This window comes from Neltuma alba, unplaced genomic scaffold, assembly GCF_004799145.2.
Source record: "Neltuma alba isolate B1F8T4 unplaced genomic scaffold, ASM479914v2 tig00007926_pilon, whole genome shotgun sequence".
Classification (NCBI taxonomy): domain Eukaryota; kingdom Viridiplantae; phylum Streptophyta; class Magnoliopsida; order Fabales; family Fabaceae; genus Neltuma; species Neltuma alba.
In genome coordinates this window covers 32,026-57,392 of record NW_021634903.1, presented here as the reverse complement: position 1 = coordinate 57,392, position 25,367 = coordinate 32,026, and the positions used below count along the sequence as shown (strand labels likewise).

Genomic DNA, 25,367 nt, shown 5'->3' with positions numbered 1-25,367 from the left:
AGCTGGCGGTGTGGACTCACAAGTTCAACTAATGCGTCAAGATCATCTCGGTTCAACAATGCCCACACCCCTCATGGAGAGGAGGTTGTGGATTCTGTATCCGGATGTTGCGAAAATGGGCTAAGGGGGTGGGTGTGCGGATTCACCCTTATGAGGGGAGGGTTTAAATAATTAAATTGTCCAACCCCCCCCCCCCCAAAAAGAAAAAAAAAACCAAACTTCAGCCAATCCCGCCTCTGTTTTTATGCGAAGACAATGGAAGGAAAACCTTTCTTTTTGTGAGTACGTGGATATCTTGTTATTATTGAAGACAATCAAAATATTATTGAGCAATAAATATGGATATTTCTATTAACAGGGTCTCAAGTTGGTGACTGAAAAATAGCAGAATTATAGTTTCATATTAGAGCCTGTTTGGATGACATCTAAAACTATGGTTTGGAAGGCAAAACTATAGTTTAGATAAGATGACATCCAAACAGTCTCAATTTTTTTGAAACCTTAGTTACAGCTGAAACAATGGTTTGGTGAGAAGTGAAAATTGTTGCTTCTGGGGAGTGAAAGTTGAGTAATTAGAGTGATAATTAGGAGTCAGATCGGAGTAACAGTATATTTTGACCAAAAACACCCAAATTAATAATTTTCACGGAAAATTAATAATTTTCTGTTCACAGCAAAATAAGTCATCTTCTCCAAAAATATTTTTACTCGTATATTTTATAAATATATATCCATGTATTAACAATTAATTAATTAATTATATTAAAGATAGGAGCTAGTATGTTGTTACAAAAACTAGTTGTAAAAAAATATTATGGAATTTCATGTTTAAAATCTTTAAATAAAATCAATCTTTTTACTGTTAGTGAAAAAAAGTATTTTTCTCTAAACATATTTAATCTTATATTTTATAAATATATATACACATATTAATTACATTATCTTATATATTATTAATTATGTTGGTAAAAAATATATTATTAACAATTTTATTACTTTAAATTAAAATATATGATAAAATTTATCTTTTATGTAATTATCATATTAATTTATGCTTCTTTTTAGTAATTTGTATATATAAAAAGTACTTATGATAATAACTATCCAAACATTCTCACTTCATCAGAATCACTTTTTCACAAAATCCATTCTTCATAGAATCTATTCTCTCTATAATCTATTTTTCAGAAACTATTCTTTAAATCATAGTTTAGTTTTGACCTTGATGGTAGAAGCCATGAGCCTGAGGTAACGTGATTTGGGTGTTGGGCCTTACAGAGCCCAGCTTCCTCAAAATGTGGGGCGTGGACAATTGCTCTCCGGGTCACAAGCTTTTAACACGCAGGGTCGGAGAAGGGATGATGGATGAGACGGACAGCGATGCTTATGTACAGATAAGATAAGAGCCATACCAATTGTGGTCTCCACTCCTTAAAAGTAATAATTACAATTCTTTCCAAATAAATTCTCCCTTTTTTTTTGCCATCCCAAATAATAGTCCTTTTAATTTTTGCTATGATGACCTGGTGGCACGTGAAACGCATAACATGCATTTGTTTTGTCATGTTTTGTTTCTTAGCAAGGCAATGTTAACGTTACATCACGCTTCACCCAAAACAGAAACCATGTCACATCTTTAGTTTTTTTTTTGTATAAAAAAAATTAGCTTGTTGGCTTTGTATTTTGCCCAACGCAATAAATACTTTAATCCCAATCATCATAGTGGTGTTGTGGTTGCCAATAGCAACATATTCATTAACATATCCATAAAAATATTATTATCCAAATTTTATATGTTGAGTAAATATGCCAGCTCACCTTGATCAATGATGACCATGTATTTTCGTGTGCTTTGACGGACCATTGCAGTTAATTATTTATTTCTTGGCCGGCAATTGCAGTTATTTATCCAGTTAGAGATCAATATCGACTTCTCATAATTTTTTTAAAAAAAGAAGAGATTAATATCGACTGTTATGAATGAAATACTATAATTACTTAATTATAAAAATTTTATAAAAAATAATTGAGGAGTTAATTACATCATATCTTTAAAAAAAATTCATTTATGGCCGCAAAAATTTACTATTGACACAATTAACTCGCGTCAAACTGAACTTTTTTTCCAAGTAAAATTTTGAATTTTTTGGAAAGCTTATGGGTGAAGTAAATGGAACATGAAAAAGAGGAGGAGGAGAATTCAAATGACGTGGGGATAAGTTTTAGCACATCAATGAAGCAAGTAAACGCAAGACGAAATGAGACGCAAGCAATTAGGATAGGATGGCCCCATGCCAACCCTACTAACTTGTTAATCCCCAATCCCGCCGAACATGCCAAAAACCAAAAAGAAAAAGAAAAAAGAAAATCAAACTTATTAAATCACGTTTGATGTGCAAGTTCGATAATCATTGTTTAAAAAAAATCGTATTAAAATCTTATATTGAACGAAGAGGCTAAAGAATGATTTGTACTGGTCATTGTTAATGTTTGACAAATAAATGTTTTATTAAATACTAGTCACTTTATACAATTCTACATAAACAGTTTAATTATTAAATAACTTCATAACGAATTAGTGCCCGTATGTCATTTGTTATAGTAGAATTTATCATTATATAATTGTATGCTTGTCACTTGTTGTGAAGTTTTTAATAATTATATTATTTACAGCACAGTATCTTTTTGAAAAAACATTAGTGATTGCACGGGGGGCATGCTAAGCCTGTACTTTAATTGATCGTAATAAATTTTGATGTTATGATCATTACCAAATTGAAATGCCGTTTAAATCTCATTTGTTATGTTATTTATTTTTATGTACTCCTCCGATCCTAAATATAAAATTTTATACATACTAATATAAAGGTCTTATATTTATGATCGGAGAATATTAAATGTCAATTAGTGCTCTCCCTAGAAACTTTGAGAAATAAGTTTTATTGTTTTCCGTAAATAACATTTTGTAAATCTTTCTAGATTATAAATAAAATTTGTTATTGTGGGTGCATTAAACTTGTTCCACTTGAATTAGAGGATTTGTATTTAAATTAAACTGTATTCAGTACTCCGAAATATTTTTTCCGGTACAACTATTATCCTAAAATATTTTGTGGTACATTCATTATTCTGAAACATTTTTTTAGGGTGTGTTTGGATGAAACCAAACCATAGTTTAGAGGATAGCTTCTGGAGAATAGATTCTAGGGAGCATAGATTTTGAGGAGAATAGATTTTGTGAAAAAATGATTCTGAGAAGTGAGAGTGTTTGGATAGTTGTTATCAGAAGCACTTTTTATATATACAAATTACTAAAAAAGACATAAGTTAATATGATAATTACATAAAAGATAGATTTTATGATATATTTTAATTTGAAGGAATAAAATTGTCAATAATATATTTTTTACCAACATAATTAATAATACATAAGATAATATAATTAATGAATAATTAATATGTGTATATATATTTACAAGATATAAGATTAATATGTTTATAAAAAATTAATTGAGGGATGTTAAAATCATATTATTGTTGAGATCTACTCTGACAGGCACAATTATACTCTCCAATTTGAGCCAAAAGCAGAATGGATTCACTTCTCCTGAAACCATAGTTTCGGGTTATGACATCAAAATTGATGCTGTTTTGGTGATATTCCACCCAAATCATGGTTTTGCCTCCCAAACCATCGTTTTGGGAGTCACCCAAACAGGCCCTTAGATGTGTCCAAAACCGTAAATTATTTTTTGATGCATTTAACATATCAAAATATATTTTTTTTGCGTCTAGCACTCAAAAATATGTTTTTGTGCATTCATTACGAAAGCGAAAAAAATATTTCTAAACATTAGATGCGTTTAAAAAGTATTTTAAAATACTGAATACATCATATAATATTTTAAAATGTTTGATATATTTAAAAAATATTTTGATATGCTAGATACAGTTTAACATTTTATATTTTATAGTTGTTCAAACTAATCCCAAATTGTAGGCCGATTCGCAGTCGTATTAGATAATTTGATTATTTCTTTAATTAATGCGCTGCTTATCTTATTACCATCCTGCTAATATTTTTCAGGCCCAAAAAAAAAATTCCTGCTAATATTTTACTATCTTACCGTATTAAATAAACAAGAAAGCTCAGGCCACAAAAATAATACTCCTCCAGTCCTAATTATAAGATCCAATTGATTTATTTGAGGAAATTAAGGAAGTAAGTTAAGTTGGTTATTTATAATAAATAAGTGTTGTCATTCCTAAAATATCCTTGCTAATTAAGTATATTGGCTAAAACTATCATTATTAGAAGGATTATCTTGGAAAAAAATGCATAAATATAAGAGACAAAATGGATTGGGTCTTATAATTAGGACCAAATAAAAAGTCAAATTGGGTCTTATAATAAGGACCGGAAGAGTAAATAATTAAATAAAACCCGATGAAGAAACTTCCACAGACCGAAGTCGTTCTCGTTCGCCGGTGGAATGAGCGTTGCCTTCTCAATCCACCGTACCCGGAATGTCACCCAAACCTCCATCATCCATCGCCCAAGTTGCAATTTCAGCTAATCGAATCTTTTAAACTCTCTGATCTTCTGAATTTATCATGTTTTGAACCCCTCCAACCAAACGTCACCCAACTATGCTCGTTCGGTTTCTCAAAACCCTTTTCTTCTCAATACACCAATCTGATTCCAGCCTTTGATATCAGTAAATAAAAAGCGAGGAAGAATAAGGAATAGTAATTAATCCACGCGAAATGATGTCAAGGAATCTCCTTCAGGCCATCCAAACCTCGCTGTCTCTCCCTCCAACTGCGAGCCCTGCGTCGAATACCAGCGATCGAGGTCTAAGATCTCTCTTCTCTTTGTCTAATTGCAATGGTTTCTGGTACGACGCCTTCCTTGTCGTTCCGTCGGTTTTGTTTGTCCTGTATCTGGCGGTCCACGCGAAGAAGAACCTGAAGAAACTCTATAATGGAGGATCTCATGTAATGAAATCATGTTATGCACTGCTTTGGGTTGCTACCCTTTTAAACCTCGCTTGGTGTTTATTCCAGGTATGCATAGTAGCTTCTTGTGTTCATTGGTGCGGCTAATTGCATGATAAACAGAAGAAAATAGTGGGGAGACTGGATTTTTGTCCTTCCCAGTTTTTTGACCTTTTCTTTGGGCACGAGAACCTGAGGAGATGAAATATATTATACCATTTAGAGCGAGTATCAGGATGTGAAGTTATGCAAAACAAATTAAAGTGATAAAGATTTAAGATTTTGGATTGTAAAGTCAAGGTTGCTGAATAGATGTTTTTGATGATTGCTGAGACAAATATGATCCTCGTTGCTGACACTTGAAATTGAGATAATACTTTACGCGTTTATGTGCCAGATGGACCTTTAGATTTGGATCTGAAAGGTCCGAGGTGGCTGAGTGAATGCTACCGAGTGTCTATGCTGTAGGCTGGGGTTTTTAGTCCCATGACTATTTATTGAATAAGCTTTTGCAGCTATATGTTTGATGCAGTTTCTAAGGAACTTATGAGTATGCATTTGACCATCTCTGGAATTTCTTCCAGTGAATTTGCGCATGTTATTAAAACTTTCTTTTTTTTTTTCCCTTCATCATTCACTTACGTGTAATGTTATTGTTGTTATTTCAAGCAAGGAAGAGTTCACGTTATTTAAGTGGAGATAGTAAAAGTGTGGCGTGATTTTCAACTTTGTTTCATCGCAAATATGTGAAAATACTCACTCGTTGCCCCTTCAGTTGGTTTCAGGCTTTGCATGTGTGCTATTATTGGCTGTAAAATAAAATTTCAACTTCGACTTCTCTCTTGTTTAAGCAGGGATGGCAGTGCTCTTCGGGCAAGGACGTTGCATGGAATTTCCTGTCATTATTGACGGCATCTGGAATTCTTTGGTTGGAGATAAGCATGACGGCTTTTCTTCTCAAGGATAATTATATGAATGGGATTGAAACTCTGGCGCAAACTTTCCTTGTATCTGGAATCATTGTGGTTGTGGATACTCTTCTTAAGGTAATATTTCATTTGCATTAGTTGATTCACATGCATGCGTTACACATTTTCCGCCTGTTCTCGGAGGTAATGTACCATAATTTTTGGCCCACACTGAAATATATTAACTTTTTTCTACTTCATATATCATGGAACTACTTTGTGTATACAGTCATCCCTTGCAACCCCCCCTTCTCAAAATCCGTGATATATATATATATATATATATATCTACCATGAGCACGTTGAATCTTTGCAACGTATGTTTTTGGAAGCTTTAATTTAAATGGCTTTCAGAACCTTTCTGTGTGGGTTACCAAATGATTTGCAAACTCATTTATTTGTCTATGGTTCCAACTGTTGCTTCCCCATTTCTGTCCTACGTAGTACTAACATAGTAACAGAGGTTTCAGACTTAAAAAAAAAAGAAAAAAGTAAGGGGTACTTCAAACATTTTATATCCAATTTATCCTCAAAGCATCTCTTGAGCTGCTTAAAATTGAGACCCCATAGATAAATAGCCTTGACCGAGGAGACCCCAAAAGTGTTAATATTTTTCAATTTAAGGCTTGTAGTTGCAACATGTGGATTGGATTATCATTTCTATTCTTCTATCACTATTTTGATCTCGCAGTTATTGATAGGATTCACTCACTTGTTAACTTAATTTTGGTCCTGCCATATACCAGACGCATAAATAAAAGAACATTTTTATGTGCTAAAATCTGAGTTACGTTCTATTGTCTTTTAAATATTGAAACAAGTGGTATGTTGGAAGCTTCATTTTAATTTTTCAGTTCATTTGGAAAGAGATTTCCAAGTCATTACAAAGTATCAACTTGAATATGGGGAAGAGGGCTAGGTGTGCCAAGAATTTAGTGGTGAAATTTTATCATAACTACTTATCTTTGTGAACATGATTTTGCACAAATGGGGAAGGGTGTTGGAAGAAGTGTATTTGGGGCGAGGATATCCTATTATTGTTGTACAACTTGATTTAGTGATTTGACCTTTTTATATTGATGTTGGTTGCTTTGTTTCTCTTGTATTTTGATTATTGCTATCGTAAAATTTCATTATTCTTCCTATGAATTTCCCTTTTCCTCCCCCTCTCAATTTTTTTGGTTGGTTATGATTACTTTTCACAGCATGTTCCTTGCATGTGACTTATGTTGTTTCTGTCCATTTAGTTGCTGATTATTCTCTTTGATGTCAATTTTTCTGTACATGCTCGTCAATGTTGCCACTTTCCTCTCCACTCATCTCGAACGTTTTGTTTCTTGATATGCCTTCACTAATTGAGTACTTTTATATCAGGCAATATATGTTTTTGGATTTGGAGTCCCTTTGTTCAATCGTGATGTTGGAAGCTCACATAAGATCAAGTGGGGTTTGTTGATAATTCACAAATTGTTGCTTGCAGCAGCATACGGCTTCATATTGTTCGTACATTTCTCTAAATGGAGAGAAAAGCTGCCTCGTAAGTGTGTGTGTGTGGGGTTCTGCTGTCACCTTTGTTCTTATTTGATCCATGTTCTAATCAAAGTAGATCCTCTCCGTCCTTGCATTTGGAGATATAGTGACACAAAAGAATGTTACTGTTTATAGGATCTACATGTCATAATCATACTCACCCATTCTTTTTCATCTTTCTCCCTCTCTGAAATCCCTTTGTAGGAAGGGGACCACAAATGTGTTCTGATGTATAAATTTCTTCTACCTTTTGCAGCCAGACCAGCATTCTACAACTATGTTGTTGCAATGTTTGTCTTTAGTTCAGTTGCCCTGTTTGCTTGTGGGCTAGCAGTGGTTGGGGCTGGCTTGGGCAGTTGGTAATCTCGCATCCCTTCTCTGCCATTGAAAGTAGCATTCAATAGTTTATTTTATGTTATATGAAATTTTCCCTGAATGGATGGATCTCCTTTCCTGCAGGATATACGATCTCACTGTACTTTGTTATCACTCTCTATATCTGCCATTTCTGTATGTAACTTTTCTTGAAGATTTTTTCCAGGTAATCATTTCTTGCCATATGCTACAGAAGTTACATCCAGATTTCCTATTAACAAACACTAACAAATAGGGGTTTCAAAATGAAGACAAATCAATTCAATTGACTGAAATTAAAAAAGGAGCGAAAATTGGTTTCTCTTGTATTGAAACCGATTTAATCGACATAAAGGTGACATTTGGGAGGAAAATCTCTGGCTAAACAAAAGTACTTACATCACGTGAGAAAAAAATAGATTTTTGAAAGTCAAGAAATCTGAAATAACTTCGATCATAAAAAATAAATAAATAATGGAGCAAATCGAACTTTGCTGAATCAGAATTAAAGAGAAAGAGTCTTCTTTTATGCAAAACTGATTAAAGCAGTCTGGTTTAATTTTGAATGAGGTCCTAAACAAACTCGTTGTACCCATGAACAACTCTATTCACAATTGTACTGCTTTCTTGTGGTGGAATTGCCCTAGTGTCATGCGGCGAACTCCTGAGTGCGGTCCCTCAAAAACATTGTAGTAGGCATTGCCCACTCAGGGATGTCTCTTATTATAATAAAAGCTTGAGCAGCGTATGATGTGTTAGTTCTTGCTTCTTGCTGCAGGAGGAAGACTTCCTTTTGGATAATGCTTATTACTCCGAGATGAGAGATGCTGGATTCTTTGACGCTGAGTGGGAGTAATTCCTCGACAACTTGTAAATGGACAGCCATCTTTTTATCTGTGTAGTGTGTAAATATTTTTAGATACCTATTGTCTTTTATGGCAGAAGCAGGGGGGAAAAGATTTAAGAGAACAAGTGTGCCTGAACGAAGCTTTAATTTGAATAAACCGATTTACTCTTTTAAGCGGTTTATTCCCCTGTTATGTTGCATGATCTGCACTGTAAAATAAGCTTCCATGGACTATAACAAAGCAAAGCTGGGAGGATGAATTGCATGGAGAATAAGAAAAGGGATAAATACTTGCAAACAACTGGGTGCGATGAATTCAGAAATCCCTATCAAATTGTGGGCTTTCATGAGCCCCTTCAATATGTCGGCTTTTCGCACTTGTTCGGTATATGAATGTGTCCGTGTTGTCAATTAACAAATGCCTAGGCTTCACCGTAACTCGTCTCGCGATCTCAGCAACCAATCCGTCCAAACCATCCATACCATAGAGGACCACATGCGGTGGCCTAAAAGACACATCGCAATTTATTCAATCGTCCACGACGGCTCAATCCTGCCATCTTCATGCCTGGTAACAGAGTAGGCGGGTTGATTGAAGCTCTGACATAGATACTTTGTAGGGTGGTTCTGGTTTGCTTTTCTGAGAATTGGGTTTGAAGGCCAACATGTGGTTTGCTTCTTTGACAACCCTTTGACCCCCTCCAGTGTTTTTGAGTATGTCGCCTCCCACATCCATTGCACTTGTCTGCTTGAGCTCGGTCTCATAAACACAGCACCCAAATCCATGTTTCACATTTGCATGGCATCAGCGTGTGGGGCTCATCTAATGTATTTAACGTTGTGCGCCTCTTCTGTTAACGCAGGTCGACATTGGGCTGTTTTAAAACATCAGGGGAATAACAATTGCGCCTCTCCAAATATTTCGGGCTAAAATTTCACCTCAACCCTCCTGTTCTAAGATAACCTAATAATTGTCTTTTATTAATTCTTCCGTTACAATTCGAGAATTCGAACACTGGACTGCTGCCCAAATCCCATCCTATGGCTATATGTCATTAATTTTTACTAACGCAGATACTGTATAATCAGATTCGCATATGAAATTGGCTAATGTGAAATAATAATTTGGATATTCACTCTAAGCACTGAAACACACTATGGGAAAATCAAAAGAAAAACAAAGGCTAGATACAATGAAGGGATTAATCTTTAAAAAGAAATTACAATGAATAAATTGGAGAAAGAATAAAAATTACAGTTTGGCTTCTCTTCTCTAATGCCATTGGCTCATGAAAAAGAATTATTCAAATAATGTAAAAAATTTCAACCATTGAATGCAAACACAGAAGAAAGCATAAGGACATACAAATCTGGAATTCTATTATCTTTAGGGAGACTGTGAGTACAGGTGTGGTGCAAGCCTGGGCTTTGGCTGGGCCAACAGAGGGACCTTCCGTTGGAGGGTAAGCCCATAAGCCTCGTCCATGTTGAGCTTTTGTGGGCTGAGACCATCGGCAAGCTCCCAATTAAAAGCCTGGGCCAGAGTTGCAGTCAGAAGCTGGACCACTCGAAGCCCAAGGTTCATGCCAGCACATATCCTCCTCCCACCACCAAATGGAATCACCTCAAAGTCATTGCCCCTAACGTCCACACCAGCCTTCTCCCCGCCCGGCAAGAACCTCTCGGGTCTGAACACCAACGGGTCGGACCACTCCTTGGGGTCACGGGCTATGGCCCAAACATTGAGCAGGAGAGTGGCCCCCTTAGGGATGTGGTATCCGAATATCTCACAGCTCTCAGCCGCGACTCTGGGCAATGAGAGAGGAGTGGGTGGATGAAGACGGAATGTTTCCTTTATAAAGGCTTGTAAATATGGCAGGCTGGGCAAATCCAACTCATTCACCAGCCGGTCCTGGCCCACTACGGAGTCCAATTCCTGTTGGACTCGGGCCAACATGGTCGGGTTTCGGATCAACTCGGCTATGGCCCACTCCGTGGTGCTGGATGACGTGTCAGTACCGGCCGCAAACATGTTCTGCAAGCAAATAGTCATCAACCATGCATGTTAGACCAAGCAAATGCCAATTGATCAAAGTGGACTCAGTAGGAAAATTAATTACCAGAAGTAATGCTTTGATCTCAACGTCAGTGAGCTTGGTTCCTTCATCATCTTGAGCCTCCTTAAGAGAAAGCAATGTGCTCAACAAGTGCCTGTGGTCCTCGTTCTGAGAAACCCTGTGTTCTTCGATGATGTTCGTCAAGAAGGCATCGAATCTTTTGTGCAGTTTCTTCATCTTGCCTTGAACTCCTTGAAGGTCCAGCCATTCCAACGCCGGAATGAAGTCGCCGATGTTGAAAACTCCGGCCAGCACCATCATCTCAACCACCATCGACTTGAACTCGTCCGCCCTGGGATCACATCCGGCAGCACCGTCGTCGAACACGCGCCGTCCTAAAACTGCCCTTGCGAGTGCGTTGGTGGTGCACACATTCAGCAACTGCCCTAAGTTCACCACTTGTGAGGCGGCACTCGCGAGATTACGCGTCAGTCTTCCCACCTCTTCCTGCAATTTGCATTCACTGAATGAGTTAAATTCATATTGATTAAAATGCAGGCGAAGTTGCAAACTCTGGTTTGATGTCACTCGAGGATCATCGATTCTACTATATTGCAATTTTTTTGCCTGAAATATACATTTCTTCATTATGTAATTTTTGCACACTTCTGTGATGTACGTAATGATTAAAAAAAAATGCATACGAACTTGTTTTCCTCCCTTACGTACTCAGTGTCGCATGGAGGGAAAGAAACTACTAACCTGACGAAGATGTCTGAAATCTTCCAAGGCCTTGCCGGAGAAGAGATGAACAGCGGAGATTTTTCGGAGCTTGCGCCACCGTGGGCCGTAGGGAGCGAACACGAGGTCTTGATAGTTATAACCCATGTACTTGGCTCCGGCGTTGGGAGGTCGGCTGGAGAAGTTGGCGTCGTGAACCTTCAAGATCTGCTCGGCGACAGAAGCCGAAGCCACCACGACGACGTCGACGAAGCCAAGGCGGAGGTGCATGAGAGGACCATAACTCCGAGCTAAATCGGCCAAAGCATGGTGAGGCACAGGTCCCAAGTGAGGCATGTTCCCGACGATGGGCCAGGGTTTAGGACCGGGAGGAAGAGGAAGAGAAGGCCGCCGGAAGAGGTTGAGAAGGCGATAAAGAAGGGAAGCTAAAACCAGAGAAGCCAAACCCAGGAGCCATGGAGAAGTCACAAAAGCCATATTCGAAAAAGACGAATTAATGAGAGAGTGTATTATAATAATGGTTGAGCAGGATATGAATCGAAGAAGGAGAGAACAATAAAAGAATGATGTGTGAGGAGGAGGAAGAAGGAGCTATTTATAGGGTTTTGATGTGGACAAATAGTGAAGAGTGGTGGGTGGTTGAATTGAACTAGAAGACAAGGTCAGTGAGACGACTTTGTGGCTTTCGCGGGCTGCTAAAACGCAGAAAAGTTCATACGGGGATGAAGCTTCTGTTTATTAATTGCGCTTCCAGAATAGGATAGCAAGTCAAAATAAGATATATGGAGGAATTTAACTTTAACGGTATTTTTTCAGCACTGGTATCTTCTTGGAAATACCCCCTTATATATATTGTTAAATTGACAAATTTAATTCTAATTTTGATCATTTTTCAGAATATATATATATATATATATATATATATATATAGATGTCAAACACGATTATGCTTTTTACGTAATGTTTCAGTTGAGAAAGGGTCAAAGATATAATTGGCGAAACTATCTATATTAGGAAAAAAAATTTAAAATCATAATTAATCTTACTCTGGCCAACAAAAGGTCATAATTGATCTTTATATCAACATTTAATTAATACTAATCTGATTTCTATAAGCGATGACTGAGAAATGTTGATATATATTCTTTTTTTTTGATAAACATGATATATATTCTTTTATCAAATGAGAAATCAGTAAAAAAATAAATAAATAAAACTTCATATCAATATTGGAAAGGATGGCAAAATTATCAGCGTAGTGGTAATTAAATAAATCAAATTCTTACGCACAAGATAGAGTATTCGATTGAATTGATCTTTAGGAAGGGCCAATAAAGGTAAGATTTTGAATAATAGGAATAGCAAATTAATTAATAGAAGATAATCGATGAAAAGGATCTTTTGAACTATAGTTTGGTCAATTTATTCAAACATATATAAGTATATCCTATTGACCAGATAATAATCTGGAACTATATATTAATAAATTTATTGTGCTGACGATTGAGGAGCGAAAAACCTACGCAACGCAAGCCGACAATATCGATATATAAACAGAGAAAGGAAAACGCACAGATGAGGGAATAATAGATGATTGCATCAAAACGCTGTCACGAACAAGCCACACAAGTCATTTGTTTAATTGGATTCACTCTCAACATTTTAATAATTAGAGAATTTCAGCTGTGATGGAGACTTTCACCAAGTTTGAAACTGTCGTTTTCCCAAAATTAAACGTGTTGAATAGTAAAAGAACGACCAACATATATATATATATATATATATATGAGAGCAGAGGACGTACGTCCATCAGCGATGATCGACGTCGAAATCATTGATGACGCATATATATATTCTTAATATCCTCAAAACAAGAATTTATGTGAAGTTTAGAATGAGAGCAACAAAGCGACATCGAGTTCGGAGGCACAATTGTAGGCAAAAATATTCCTAGCTGGAACTTATAAAACTCATGCCGTTGACAACTATAAGCATGCATAATGCTTGATCTTCCATATCTCCAAAAACACTGTCTACACACACACTCCAATTCCAAGCGACGTAGGACACCAAGACTGCTTAGCAGTTTTAGATCCGTCCAGTAGGAATCTCCAGTGACTTCCTCATATATACATAAACCCAAAATAAGATAGCAATTAAACCACAACTATTATCATCTACACCTTTTTATCCTAAATATAGGAGCTAGCTAGTTATTGAGGGATCATTTTTAAGTAGCTCCTTTATATACATACACAGAGAGAGAGAGAGAGAGAGAGAGAGGAGAGAGAGAGAGAATCAAATAATGGAGTATCAATCTGTATTCAAGCCAGGCACACAATGCAACCAACACCTGAGATGGGTCAATTATAAGAGATGCTGGACAGCCAAACCACGCATGATCTTCACAACACATGAGCCTGTTGAGTGGCATAATTCCTTTTAATTTCCACAATTTTTCTTATACGTCGTGCAGAGAGTGGTCGCATGAGGATTGCGAAGCTTTTTGGGGGAAAAATTGGATGCCAACTAATTAAATTAGTATGCTGTCCACAAATGATATAATATATATATATATGAGAAGATGTAGGCCAAGTGATAGATGATAGGCTTGATGCTTCACTTAAACTGTCCCAATACAACACATGCGTGAAAGATCATCACAAACTGAACTAATTAGCTGAATGGCCTCTCATAGCTGTTAGCCATATATATTCCTCCAAATCTGAAACATCCTAGTCCTCTTTCGATCAATCAATATAACATACAAATGTAGCAGCCATGAGATCTACGTACTGACTCTCACCGCAGATTTGGGTCGGAACGAAGCCAGGGGCTCATGCCAAATCAAATGATTGGTTCATAAATTTCTGCTAACCAGCACATTGGATTACATGCCCAACCGGATCCGCCACCTTTTTTTTTTTGCAGCCATGGAGTCACAATGGGACGAAACACGTAATTATATCAATGGTAAATCTTGGGGCCAAAAAGAATCAGTGACGTGGAACACAACAAATTGGGTTAAAAATTAAAATAATAATTTGGATAAAATCTCTGAGCACTGAAATAAGCTTCGGGCCGCAAGACAAAATAGAAGATAATAGCAAAACGAAAGTAGAAAACAACGCTAGTTGAGGACCATGAAGAGACGAACAATACTATGAATATGTGAGAGAAAAGGGTGAGATTAAGCCAGGACCATTAGGCTTCTCTTCTCTGGTGCCCATTGGCAACTGAACAATAAATTATACAATATAACAATACAGCAAATTCTAAACAGGTGAAGGAAATACACAGCAAATCATATCCACAAGCATATTTGGAAGTCAGATGGCATATCTCAGTAGATTGTCAGTACAGGTGTGGCAGAAGCCTAGGCTTTGGTCGATCCATCAAAGGAACTTTCCGCTGGAGGGTAAGCCCATAAGCCTCTTCCATGTTAAGCTTTTCTGGGCTGAGCCCATTTTCCAGCTCCCAATCAAAAGCCTGGGCCAGGTTGCAGTCAGAAGCTCGACCACTCGAAGCCCAAGGTTCATGCCAGCACATATCCTCCGCCCACCACCAAATGGGATCACCTATTCACCTAAAAGACCTTGCCCCTAACGTCCACACCGGCCTTCTCCCCGCCCGGCAAGAACCTCTCGGGCCTGAACACCAACGGGTCGAATCATTCCTTCGGGTCACGGGCTATGGCCCAAACATTGAGCAGGAGGGTGGCCCCCTTAGGGATGTGGTATCCGAATATCTGACAGCTCCCAGCCGCGACTCTGGGCAGTGGCAGAGGAGTTGGTGGATGAAGACGGACTGTTTCTTTTATAAAGGCCTGTAAATATGGCAGATTTGGCAAATCTAACTCATCGGCCAGTCGGTCCTGGCCCACTACAGAGTCCAATTCCTGTTGGACTCGGGCCAACATGGTCGGGCTTCGGATCAACTCGGCTATGGTCCACCCTGTGGTGCTTGATGACGTGTCAGTACCGGCCACAAACATGTTCTGCAAGCAAAAAGTCATCAATCATGCATGTTAGGCCAAGCAAATACTGATTGGTCAACGTGGAGTCAGTAGAAAAACTAATTACCAGAAGTAATGCTTTGATCTCAACGTCAGTGAGCTTGGTTCCCTCATCATCTTGAGCCTCCTTGAGAGAAAGCAAGGCGCTCAACAAGTGCCCGTGGTTCTCTTTCGTAGAAACCTTGTGTTCTTCGATGATGTTTGTCAAGAAGGCATCGAACCTTTTGTGCAGTTTCTTCATCTTGCCTTGAACTCCTTGAAGGTCAAGCCATTCCAACGCCGGGATGAAGTCGCCGATGTTGAAAACTCCGGCCAGCACCATCATCTCCACCACCATCGACTTGAACTCATTGGCGCTGGGATCACATCCGGGGGCACCGTCGTGGAACACGCGCCGTCCTAAAACTGCCCTTGCGAGTGCGTTGGTGGTGCACACATTCAGCAACTGTCCTAAGTTCACCACTTGTGAGGCGGCACTCGCGAGATTACGCGCCAGTCTTCCCACCTCTTCCTGCAATTTGCATTCACTGAATTAATTAAATTAAAGTCGTATCTTGATTAACAACATGATGCCAAGTTGCAAAGTCTAGCTAGGTATTAATTGTCGAGATGCAATCCCATGCTTTATTAGTGGGGAACTAGTTTCAATGCTTATTGTTTTGATGAGTACTCCAAGCTCATGAAATTTTGACCGTGTATATCTAATTTGAATAGTTCAGATTTAAAATCTTTAATTAATCATTTCAAATAAAAAATTATTTTAAAAAAATGATAGTTAAGAAATTATTTTTATTTTAGATTTCATCCATATTAAAATAATTATTTGGAACAAATAAAAATAAAAAAGAAATCAAATCTTGACTATCTAAATAAAATATGAATAGTTTAGATCTGATGAGTTTAATGTATTTATCAAAACGATAAGTACCGAAACTAATTTCATTAGTTGCCTTCATATCCTTATAAAAAGGGCCAGGTTGTTTGAATCGAACGGGGAAAGAAGTTCTGAAACTCTCATATGGTAACGCTGTCTTGCTTTTTTCCTAGCTAACACGGCATCGCTAATTTAAAATTTTTTTTTAGAACTTGGTATGGGAAAATGGCCAAAATTCTTATTTATTTTTTCATGTTTATAATATCCGCTTGTATGATTTAAATTTTAAGCACACTAATAATTGATCAATCGTCTTATCTACGGACGGTCATTTCCCAAAAAAAAAAAAGAGGCAATCTGCTGACAGATCAACTTATAAAAAGAAACTAAAATTTGTCTGTGTTTGAAATTTCGATTGTTTAAAAGTTCTATTTGAAAACGATACCACTGAAAACAAAAGTGATCGGTTAAAACAATACATATTCTTAGCTGGATCTAATTTTAGAGAATATATATTGCCGAGAATAAAAAACACCTTTTTTAAAAAATGCCTGAAATAATGTTTCATCATCCTTTTACCTTCTACGTAGTAGCTAGTATTATACATTTATGTGACATATTACGGAATCTGTATATTCCTTAAGATATCGTGTATTGAATAATTGTTAAAATTTTCTTCATCCAATAGTTCTACCATCCAAGTTTTCAAACATATTGAAAAGACGGAAATAATTCAAGAACTCATTAAAACTCAGGAAAACGAAAGAGAAGTAGTGGCAAGTTTTTCTCGAGGGGAGTAGTCATAACATATTAATTGATCGAAACAATATTGATTACCGAAAATATCAAGTATTTGCTAGTAGTTTAAGAACCTTCGGACTCATTACAAAATTTTTGTACGCTTCTGAGAGATGTAAAGATAGTTAATTAAATGTAATGAAGAACGTATATGCCTATAGGGACTTGTGCTCTTTTTTCCTCGCTCAGTGGCATTATGGAGTTGAGAAGCTTATACAGAGAAAGAAACTCCTAACCTGACGGAGATGTGTCTGAAACCATCCAAGGCCTTGCTGGAGAAAAGATGAACAGCAGAGGTTTTCCGGAGCTTGTGCCACCGTGGGCCGTAGGGAGCTAACACGAGGTCTTGATAGTCATAACCCATGTACTTGGCTCCGGCGTCGGCTTTTGTCGCCGAGCTTGCGCCGCCGTGGGTCGTGGGGAGAAGTTGGCGTCGTGAGCCTTCAAGACCTGCTCGACGACAGAAGCCGACGCCACCATGAAGACGTCGACGAAGCCAAGCCGGAGGTGCATGACCATAAGTCCGACCCAAATCGGCCAAAGCATGGGGCGCAGGGCCCAAGTGAGGCATGTTGCCGACGATAGGTCAGGGTTTGGGACCGGGAGGAAGTGGAAGAGACAGAGAAGGTCGACGGAAGAGGTTGAGAAAGCGAAAAAGAAGGGAAGCCAAACCCAGAAGCCATGGAGAAGTCACAGAAGCCACATTCGAAGGAGTTAGGATATAGGTAGGGGTAAGTGAAGTGAAAGGAAGAGAAGTAATAATGACAGGATTTGTGTTGCGTGATAGGATACACAGAGGTGCTGTCTATCTATCTTCTACTTTCTATATAAAATCTTGTAATACCTGTAAAATGGATCGGTTTTTGTAATACCCATTTGAGTTAAAATGGATTGGTTCACCTTCAACTCTCAATAAATTCGCTACTTATCATGTTCCGTTAACCAAGTCTTCAATATATCCGTTCAAAATGAATCCCCTTCTGCATTGATTACAACGTCTTTTCCTTTTCAATACAATTATGTTTCCAAATAAAGATGATTAAACGGCCACCTTAGAATAATCATGGAGCCCCTCCAATATCCAGACGTTCTTCATTTGCTTTGTCACTCAATTCAAGCCATCCCCATGATGACGTGAAGCAACTTTACTCCATGGTGAGAAAACATGGTCATCTCTTGTATTTTTTTGAGGTCCCTTCTAATCACCTGTGAATAGTAGTTGTGTCTTCTCTTGGAGTTTCAAATAGTGGTTGATTTGTTGAATCATTTTCTTTTCTGGAAAAAGAATCATTTTTTTAACTTCATTTCGCTTTCATCATTCTATTCCTTTCTTTGCATTAAATCTAGAATGATTGTTAATCTTTGACTGTTAATCTTTCTTAAATATAAATATAAAATAAACCCCTTGTAGCTCAACATTCCTAATTATGTTTGCAAATCTAATCCAATCTCTATTTATCTTGTGGTATTTCAAGTTTTTCTCTTATTTTTGTTGGTGAACAGGCAGGGCTGGATTACAAACTACTTCTCCAGTTATAAATATAAAATTTTTTTTATAGTGTAATTTATACTATAAAATGAGTTTTATATTTAGGACCGGAGTAGTACAGGTTGTTTTTCTCTGTATACAAATGCTTTTGTGGTAGAGATCTCCTCAAGTATATGTCAAAATCGATCCAAATCATTCACTGAATTCAGAGGTAGTGCAAGTATTGGGTTTCTCTTTAATACGATGATTGAAGATGATAAGTACAGATGGAGGAGTCGCGATGTGCTAACTCTATATATATAGATATATAGTATATGACCTTTATTTGTTTTACCTTTTGATGATTTTGTGTGTGTAATATTTTCAAAAATTAATAAAAGTGAGGTGTTTTTACCTTTCAATTAAATATAACGTTATCAATTATACCGTAACGCAAAGAAACAATCATGGCTAAGTTACACAAACATTAAGAGATGTTATTATTTTGTCCAATTACCTATTTAATCATTAATTCAATCATACTAACAAATGTTTTTCATGTCATAATATTTTTTCCTTGTAGAACCTTTATTAATACAATATTGATTTACACATTATAATATTATGTATTGATTGCGTTTTAATATTGTTATTACTAGAGGAAGATTAATGATTTGCCATCAATTTTTTCATATACATCGAATTATAAATCATTTACCTTAACATGCATTTATGCTCATGCCAAATTAATATATATTTTTAATTTGTGCATGATATTTGGTCCTCATTAACATGATTCTTAAAAAGAAAAGAAAACAATTAGAATTGATATCATTAGAATATGACATGTAACTGCATCAACCAACCCATGCATGGCATGGGGAAAAGTCACTACAACAAAATGTGTTATTTACCCCTCTCATTTATGTCTGTTTTAAAAAATAGAAGAGACTTCATGTCTGTTTCAAAGAAAACAGATGTTAATTCACGTCTGTTTACACCAACCAGACGTGAAGTAATGTCTGTTGCTTCAAAACAGAAGTTAATTCACGTCTGTTTACACGAAACAGACGTGAAGTAACGTCTGTTGATCCTAAATAAACTAGTTTCCAGTTTATTTATAAATTTGGGTTGATTTGGTGAAGTGTGGCGGGTTGTTGAATTTGAAGGAGGTTTGTCGTAACGAGACAAGGTCACTTGCGCGGCTTTGCGCCTTCCCGGCTTTGATTATTGATACCCGTCTACTGGAATTCTGTTTAGAGACGGAAATTTCAACGGATTATGTCCAATTTAAGTGATTCATATTTCATTTTATTTAAAAATTATTTTTTTTTGCCAACTTGTTTGGACATTATCTTATCATGTATAGAATTGAAATGAAGATAATTTTTTTAAATTATGAGTTTCTCAATTTTTTTTAAATTATGAGTTTCTAACAAATATTTTTATTTAAAAATTATAAGTTAAAAGTTTTAAACATAAACCGGTTCCACGCGGGGTGGCCTCCACACAAAATGTTCAATTACGCGGAGGCTTCAGCATTAGTTGTCATTATAATTGTGCTTCGAGAATGATAGATAGAACCCCTCACACCGTCATCATTTTAGTTTTTACATTAATTTATTTCCAGAATAATGAAAGGAATGAATGGGAGATGTTTGGATTATTAAGAGAATATGACTTTTGTTGAGTTGTTTCCTCGAGTGTTTTTTTTTTAAATAAAAAAAAGCACGACGTTGCGAACTTGAGCTTTCAATAATGTATATAATGAGTTGTGAATTATGGTTACAAAAAAAGGAACTCTTCGACCTAAATTTTTACTAAATTCATAATTTAGTTTGTAAGAAACAATTCTATCCGATCCTTTGTCAGTTTTAGTCCTAGTATAACTTAATTTCTACAAATTTTTTTATTTAATAAACTATAAATACTGAGTTGTATTTAATTTGAATCGATTCAGGGACTAAATTAATAATTAAAAAATTAGAAACTACAAGTTTTCCAAAAAAATAAAGTAGAACCTCTTTTTCTTTTCTTTTTCTTAGAGAGAAAAGGCCTGGTATTTTCTTCGAAATACCATATTATACGTCCAACTTGATTATGAGTTTCTTGGCTTGGTCATTCTTCTTCATGCATATCCAGGGTACGCTGTTAATGTTTGTTTGATTGTTTTTTATTTATTATTATTTTGAAAGTTGAAGGGGGTCAAACTCAAACATATATTAAACTATAGTCACTAAAAAAATAAACTAAAAGTGTAATCATAAAAAAAAAATGTATTGGATTAAAGAGAGAATGTAACTAATCTTTATTTGCATGTTATAAATATTAAGGTTATTAATAGGAGGATAATTAAGGGGAGTGGTCTTGAAATATCATAATCAGGGAAAGTCTTTTTAAAGTTAAATGAGACAAATAATACGCATAAAACTCGACGTACTCTTGATGAGACTAGCAAAATTATGGTTAAAAATTTGAAGGAAAGTTTTACAGTATATATTTGTTGTGAAAGGGGAACATAATAAAAACAATTTTTGATAATTAAGACAAGAAGCTTTAATTTCCAGGTAATTCTCATAAACTCTGACAGAGAAGCAAATCACGCCAACAACAATATATTCCTCCATTTAAGACTTTTTTTATAATATAAATTACGTTACAAAATGAATCTTATATTTAGGATCGGAAAAATTCAATTAAGCATGTCCTACTATATAAATAAAGTTATACAATACTATATATAAGGGTATTCATTCACGAACATGCAAGTGAAAACACGTGACATACACTAAAAAAAATATATGATTAGCAATAAAATTTAGTAACAAAATTTTAATTTAACGACCGAACATGTTAGGGTTTTCTCATCAAAATCATGGTCTTGAGAGGTATCCAAACACTCCCCCCTAACTGCTTATTCTGTTTACACTATAAGGACCAGAGCAGAGCAGAATTAAATTAATTATAAAATTTGGAAGGCTGGGCAGTTATGGTACAAATTGTTATTAAGAAGATCACATCAAAGTGGTAAACAAAGAAGATCAATGGAAAATCTTTAGATATACATCAAATTCATCACAAAAATAAATGCATAAGCAAGTAAACCATAAAGTTCATCAAAGAAATATATACTCGTCATTATTCTGATACATCTCTTAATAATTAACTTAATTTATTTCTACAACCTAATTGAACATCTGAAAAAACGGCAAGCATGCTGGGAGGCGCGCGTTTGAAAGCCTTGAGTTGAAGCTGAGGAATGAAATTACATGTAGGGCTCACTCTCTCACACTCTCGTAAAACTTGAAATTAGGACGAGTAGACATGGGCAGCAAGCCTGGGCTTTGGGTGTACGGACAGGGGCACCTTGCGTTGCAGTGTTATGCCGTACGCCTCCTCCATGTTCAGCTTTTGTGGGCTAAGCCCATCTGCCAGCTCCCACTCAAATGCATGGGCCAACGTCGCCGTCAGAAGCTGGACCGTCCGAAGCCCAAGGCTCATGCCCGCGCATATCCTCCGCCCCGCTCCGAACGGGATCACCTCGAAGTCATTGCCCCGAACATCCACGCCCGCCTTCTCACCACCCGGCAGGAACCTTTCGGGCTTGAACACCAACGGGTCGGACCACTCTTTCGGGTCACGAGCTATGGCCCACACATTCATCAGCAGAGTGGCTCCCTTGGGAATGTGGTATCCGAAGATCTCACAGCTCTCCGCCGCAATTCTTGGAAGCGAAAGAGGGGTCGAAGGATGAAGACGGAAGGTTTCCTTCACAAATGCTTGCAAGCATGGGAGATTCGGCAAGTCCAATTCGCTCACTAGTCGGTCCCCGCCAACCACAGAGTCCAATTCCTTCTGGATTTGGGCCAACATTTCGGGGTGTCGGATCAGCTCCGCTAGGGCCCACTCCGTGGTGCTTGCTGACGTGTCAGTCCCCGCCGCAAACATGTTCTGCAGTTTTTTTTTTGGAAATAAAAACGACTTCATTAAAAAGAAGATAAAAAGATTACAAGATAAAAAACTCAAGGTGAATAAATAAATAAATTGAAGTCGGTGGAAAGTAAAATAGGGGAGTACCAGAAGCAATGCTTTGATCTCAACGTCGTTGAGCTTGGTTTCTTCGTCGCCGGGGACTTCCTTAAGGGAAAGTAAAGTGCTCAACATGTCCTTGTGGTGGTCGCTCTTAGAACCCCGGTGTTCCTGGATTATGTTTGTGAGGAAGGCGTCGAATCTTTTGTGGAGCTTCTTCATCTTGGCTTGAACTCCTTGAAGGTCGAGCCATTCCAACGCCGGAATGAAGTCGCCGATGTTGAAAACGCCGGCCAGCACCATCATCTCCACCACCATTGACTTGAACTCGTCCGCCCGGGGATCGCATCCTTCCGCACCGTCATTGAACACGCGCCGCCCAATCATTTGCCTGGCCAGGGCGTTTGTGGTGCACACGTTGAGCAGTTGTCCCAGGGTCACCGCGCGGGACTCGGCTCTTGCCAGACTACGTGTCAATCTGGACGCCTCTTCCTGTCAATAATGCATTGCGTACATTCAATAAGCTGGCAAGAATCAAATTACTGCTTATGCAGGACATAATATAATACTTTTTAATTATTAATATAAAAACTAATTAATTAATTCAAGTAAATTAAAATTTTTAATTAAATTAGTTAATATAATATATTTTTTTAAAAATACCTACAATTTTTTAATGACATCCTTTTCTTTCTTACTTAATTATTGTTAGGAGAATATCAATAGGGTTAATTTAAAAAATATTAATAAACATATAAAATAGGATTTATATATAGAATCAATATTAACTCCCACTTGAATCCCACATTAAGGGCCCGAGAAGTAATTCATTATCACAAATCAAATAGGGAAAAATGTTGGCAAAAAAAAATCAAATCGAAAAAAAATTTATTTGGTATGTTTTTCTTTTTTTCCTTTTTTATTTAAAGTTAAATTGATTAAATAAATATAATAAAGAGCAGTCAAATATTTAATTTATAGGGACACATGTGCCTTTTTTTCCTTACGAGACGAACATTTTTAGAATCGATCTCTCCTTATATTTTTTCCCAGTGAGCTAATTATTTTATGAAAATATTTTATCTACACGAAAATATTTATTTGTCAGGACGTCTAATTTTTTTTTCCTGTTTGATGATGTAATGATGACTACAAAATGTTGTCAGTTTAAAGCAATCCAGAATTACAGCTTCTGAAAGCGATATAGGATCGGTTTATCAGTTTTGAATTGAACGGACTGTTTCTTTGGGACAATAAAAATAAATAAATAAATTATATCCAGTAAGAAGCAAGGAAGAAATTAAAACAGGTAGAATTACCGGCTCAATTTGGGAAAAGTACAAAAAACAGAGGTTACAAAACAAAACACGCAGTTTTTTAAAAAAATAGAAAAATATTGATGTGCTAACCCATGAGCCCTTATAGAACAAAAAAAATTATTTTCACACTGATCGCGCGTAAAGGTAAATCCGCCTATTCACATTCATGTGTTACCTGTTATTTTTCTAGTACATTCTAATCAGCTTTTGCAACCCCATAACTAAATTAACGTCAAGAAATAAACTAGAGTTCAACCCCACAGATATATTTTTCGATTCAATTAGTGAAAGTCATTAACAAGATCTTTCTTTAATAGACATGTTCATGGTGTTCAAAGTATATATCCATATCTTTTTATATATTCTCTATTTTCCAACATATGATATCGCAGAAACGATATATTTCTTAAGTGATCGTCTAAAGAATACTCAAAAGTTGTAAAATTCAAGTTGGGAAGTAGTTGACTAAAAACGAAATATAAAATATTATCCGAAACTCCTGCAAAAACACGAAGAAGAAGTAACAAATAGCTTTCGATTTCTTAAGGAAGTGGACATACATTGAAGGTGGTAGATCAGTTCGATGAATCATTGAGAACTCTAATTAAATTATGTTTTTTAGTCAAAGGATAAAGTATGCTTGTTATCAACTTAATTATTAGATCTTAAAAAAAATGATACACAAAGCTAGAATCCATGTATTTAGCTGTAACGAAAGAGTCAACTCACCTGACGGAGATCTCTAAAGTCGTCCAAGGCCTTGCCGGAGAACAGATGAACGGCGGAGATTTTGCGGAGAGCGCGCCACCGTGCGCCGTAGGGAGCGAACACGAGGTCGTGGTAATTATAAGCCATGTACTTAGCTCCGGAGGTGGGCGGTCGGCTCAAGAAATTGACGTCGTGAACCTTCAAGAACTGCTCGGCGACGGAGGAGGAAGACGCCACGACGACGTCAACGAAACCGAGACGGAGGTGCATGAGAGGGCCATAGGTGCGCGCCAGGTCGGCGAGAGAGTGGTGGGGGGCGGGGCCCAGGTGAGGGAGGTTTCCGACGATGGGCCATGGCTTGGGACCGGGAGGAAGAGGAAGAGAAGGGCGGTTGAAGAGCCTGAGAAGGCGATAAAGGAGAGAGGCTAAAACCAGAGTGGCCAAGGCCAGAAGCCATGGCGAGGGAAGGCCAGCCATATGAACTGTGTAAAGAGCACAGACGTACGGGATGCAAGGTTATGTGTGTGTTCTTATGAGGAGGTGGAAGAGGAATAATCTGTTGGGATCTGATGGCTTTCCGCGGGAGGGGAAGACCATATTTATAATATAATTGATGCTGAGAGGAGGAGGGGCTTCAGCTAAGAAGTCTTCATCAGCAGGG

At 37.0% G+C, this 25,367-nt stretch overlaps 3 protein-coding genes and 1 pseudogene across 4 annotated transcripts; 1 reads left to right on the top strand and 3 right to left on the bottom strand.

Annotated features, from left to right (window-relative positions):
* The first annotated feature begins 4,484 nt into the window (after window positions 1–4,484).
* Window positions 4,485–8,879, top strand: LOC114753428 (transmembrane protein adipocyte-associated 1 homolog). The gene is made up of 6 exons (XM_028942118.1): window positions 4,485–5,067; window positions 5,853–6,044; window positions 7,341–7,503; window positions 7,753–7,855; window positions 7,956–8,037; window positions 8,629–8,879. The coding sequence occupies exons 1-6, from the start codon at window positions 4,768–4,770 to the stop codon at window positions 8,704–8,706; spliced, it is 918 nt and encodes a 305-aa protein (XP_028797951.1). The 5' UTR covers window positions 4,485–4,767; the 3' UTR covers window positions 8,707–8,879.
* A 1,113-nt stretch (window positions 8,880–9,992) lies between these two features.
* LOC114753424 (flavonoid 3'-monooxygenase-like) lies at window positions 9,993–12,021 on the bottom strand. Of its 2 annotated transcripts, XM_028942116.1 has the most exons (4): window positions 11,517–12,021; window positions 10,818–11,261; window positions 10,688–10,732; window positions 9,993–10,435 (listed from the first exon to the last, which is right to left on the bottom strand). In XM_028942116.1, the coding sequence occupies exons 1-4, from the start codon at window positions 11,970–11,972 to the stop codon at window positions 10,085–10,087; spliced, it is 1,296 nt and encodes a 431-aa protein (XP_028797949.1). In that variant the 5' UTR covers window positions 11,973–12,021; the 3' UTR covers window positions 9,993–10,084. The 2 variants fall into 2 exon arrangements, with proteins under 2 accessions (XP_028797949.1, XP_028797948.1); XM_028942115.1 differs by having other exon boundaries at window positions 9,993–10,732.
* Window positions 12,022–14,701: 2,680 nt separating this feature from the next.
* LOC114753423 (flavonoid 3'-monooxygenase-like) lies at window positions 14,702–17,701 on the bottom strand (annotated as a pseudogene).
* A 3,954-nt stretch (window positions 17,702–21,655) lies between these two features.
* Window positions 21,656–25,285, bottom strand: LOC114753422 (flavonoid 3'-monooxygenase-like). The gene is made up of 3 exons (XM_028942114.1): window positions 24,728–25,285; window positions 22,728–23,171; window positions 21,656–22,601 (listed from the first exon to the last, which is right to left on the bottom strand). Exons 1-3 carry the CDS (start codon window positions 25,181–25,183, stop codon window positions 21,960–21,962), a joined length of 1,542 nt encoding a protein of 513 aa, XP_028797947.1. The 5' UTR covers window positions 25,184–25,285; the 3' UTR covers window positions 21,656–21,959.
* Between the last annotated feature and the right edge of the window lie 82 nt (window positions 25,286–25,367).

What these genes read in the sequence shown, in the direction of transcription:
- LOC114753428 (XM_028942118.1), top strand. Translation starts at nt 4,768, where the DNA reads ATGATGTCAAGGAATCTCCTTCAGGCCATCCAAACCTCGCTGTCTCTC. An exon ending in ATGGAGAGAAAAGCTGCCTC is followed by an intron (nt 7,504 to 7,752) that starts GTAAGTGTGTGT and finishes TACCTTTTGCAG; the next exon opens with CCAGACCAGCATTCTACAAC. An exon ending in TTCTTGAAGATTTTTTCCAG is followed by an intron (nt 8,038 to 8,628) that starts GTAATCATTTCT and finishes TTCTTGCTGCAG; the next exon opens with GAGGAAGACTTCCTTTTGGA.
- LOC114753424 (XM_028942115.1), bottom strand. Translation starts at nt 11,972, where the DNA reads ATGGCTTTTGTGACTTCTCCATGGCTCCTGGGTTTGGCTTCTCTGGTT. An exon ending in ATTTCAGACATCTTCGTCAG is followed by an intron (nt 11,262 to 11,516) that starts GTTAGTAGTTTC and finishes TGCAAATTGCAG; the next exon opens with GAAGAGGTGGGAAGACTGAC. An exon ending in AGATCAAAGCATTACTTCTG is followed by an intron (nt 10,733 to 10,817) that starts GTAATTAATTTT and finishes ATTTGCTTGCAG; the next exon opens with AACATGTTTGCGGCCGGTAC.
- LOC114753422 (XM_028942114.1), bottom strand. Translation starts at nt 25,183, where the DNA reads ATGGCTGGCCTTCCCTCGCCATGGCTTCTGGCCTTGGCCACTCTGGTT. An exon ending in ACTTTAGAGATCTCCGTCAG is followed by an intron (nt 23,172 to 24,727) that starts GTGAGTTGACTC and finishes CATTATTGACAG; the next exon opens with GAAGAGGCGTCCAGATTGAC. An exon ending in AGATCAAAGCATTGCTTCTG is followed by an intron (nt 22,602 to 22,727) that starts GTACTCCCCTAT and finishes AAAAAACTGCAG; the next exon opens with AACATGTTTGCGGCGGGGAC.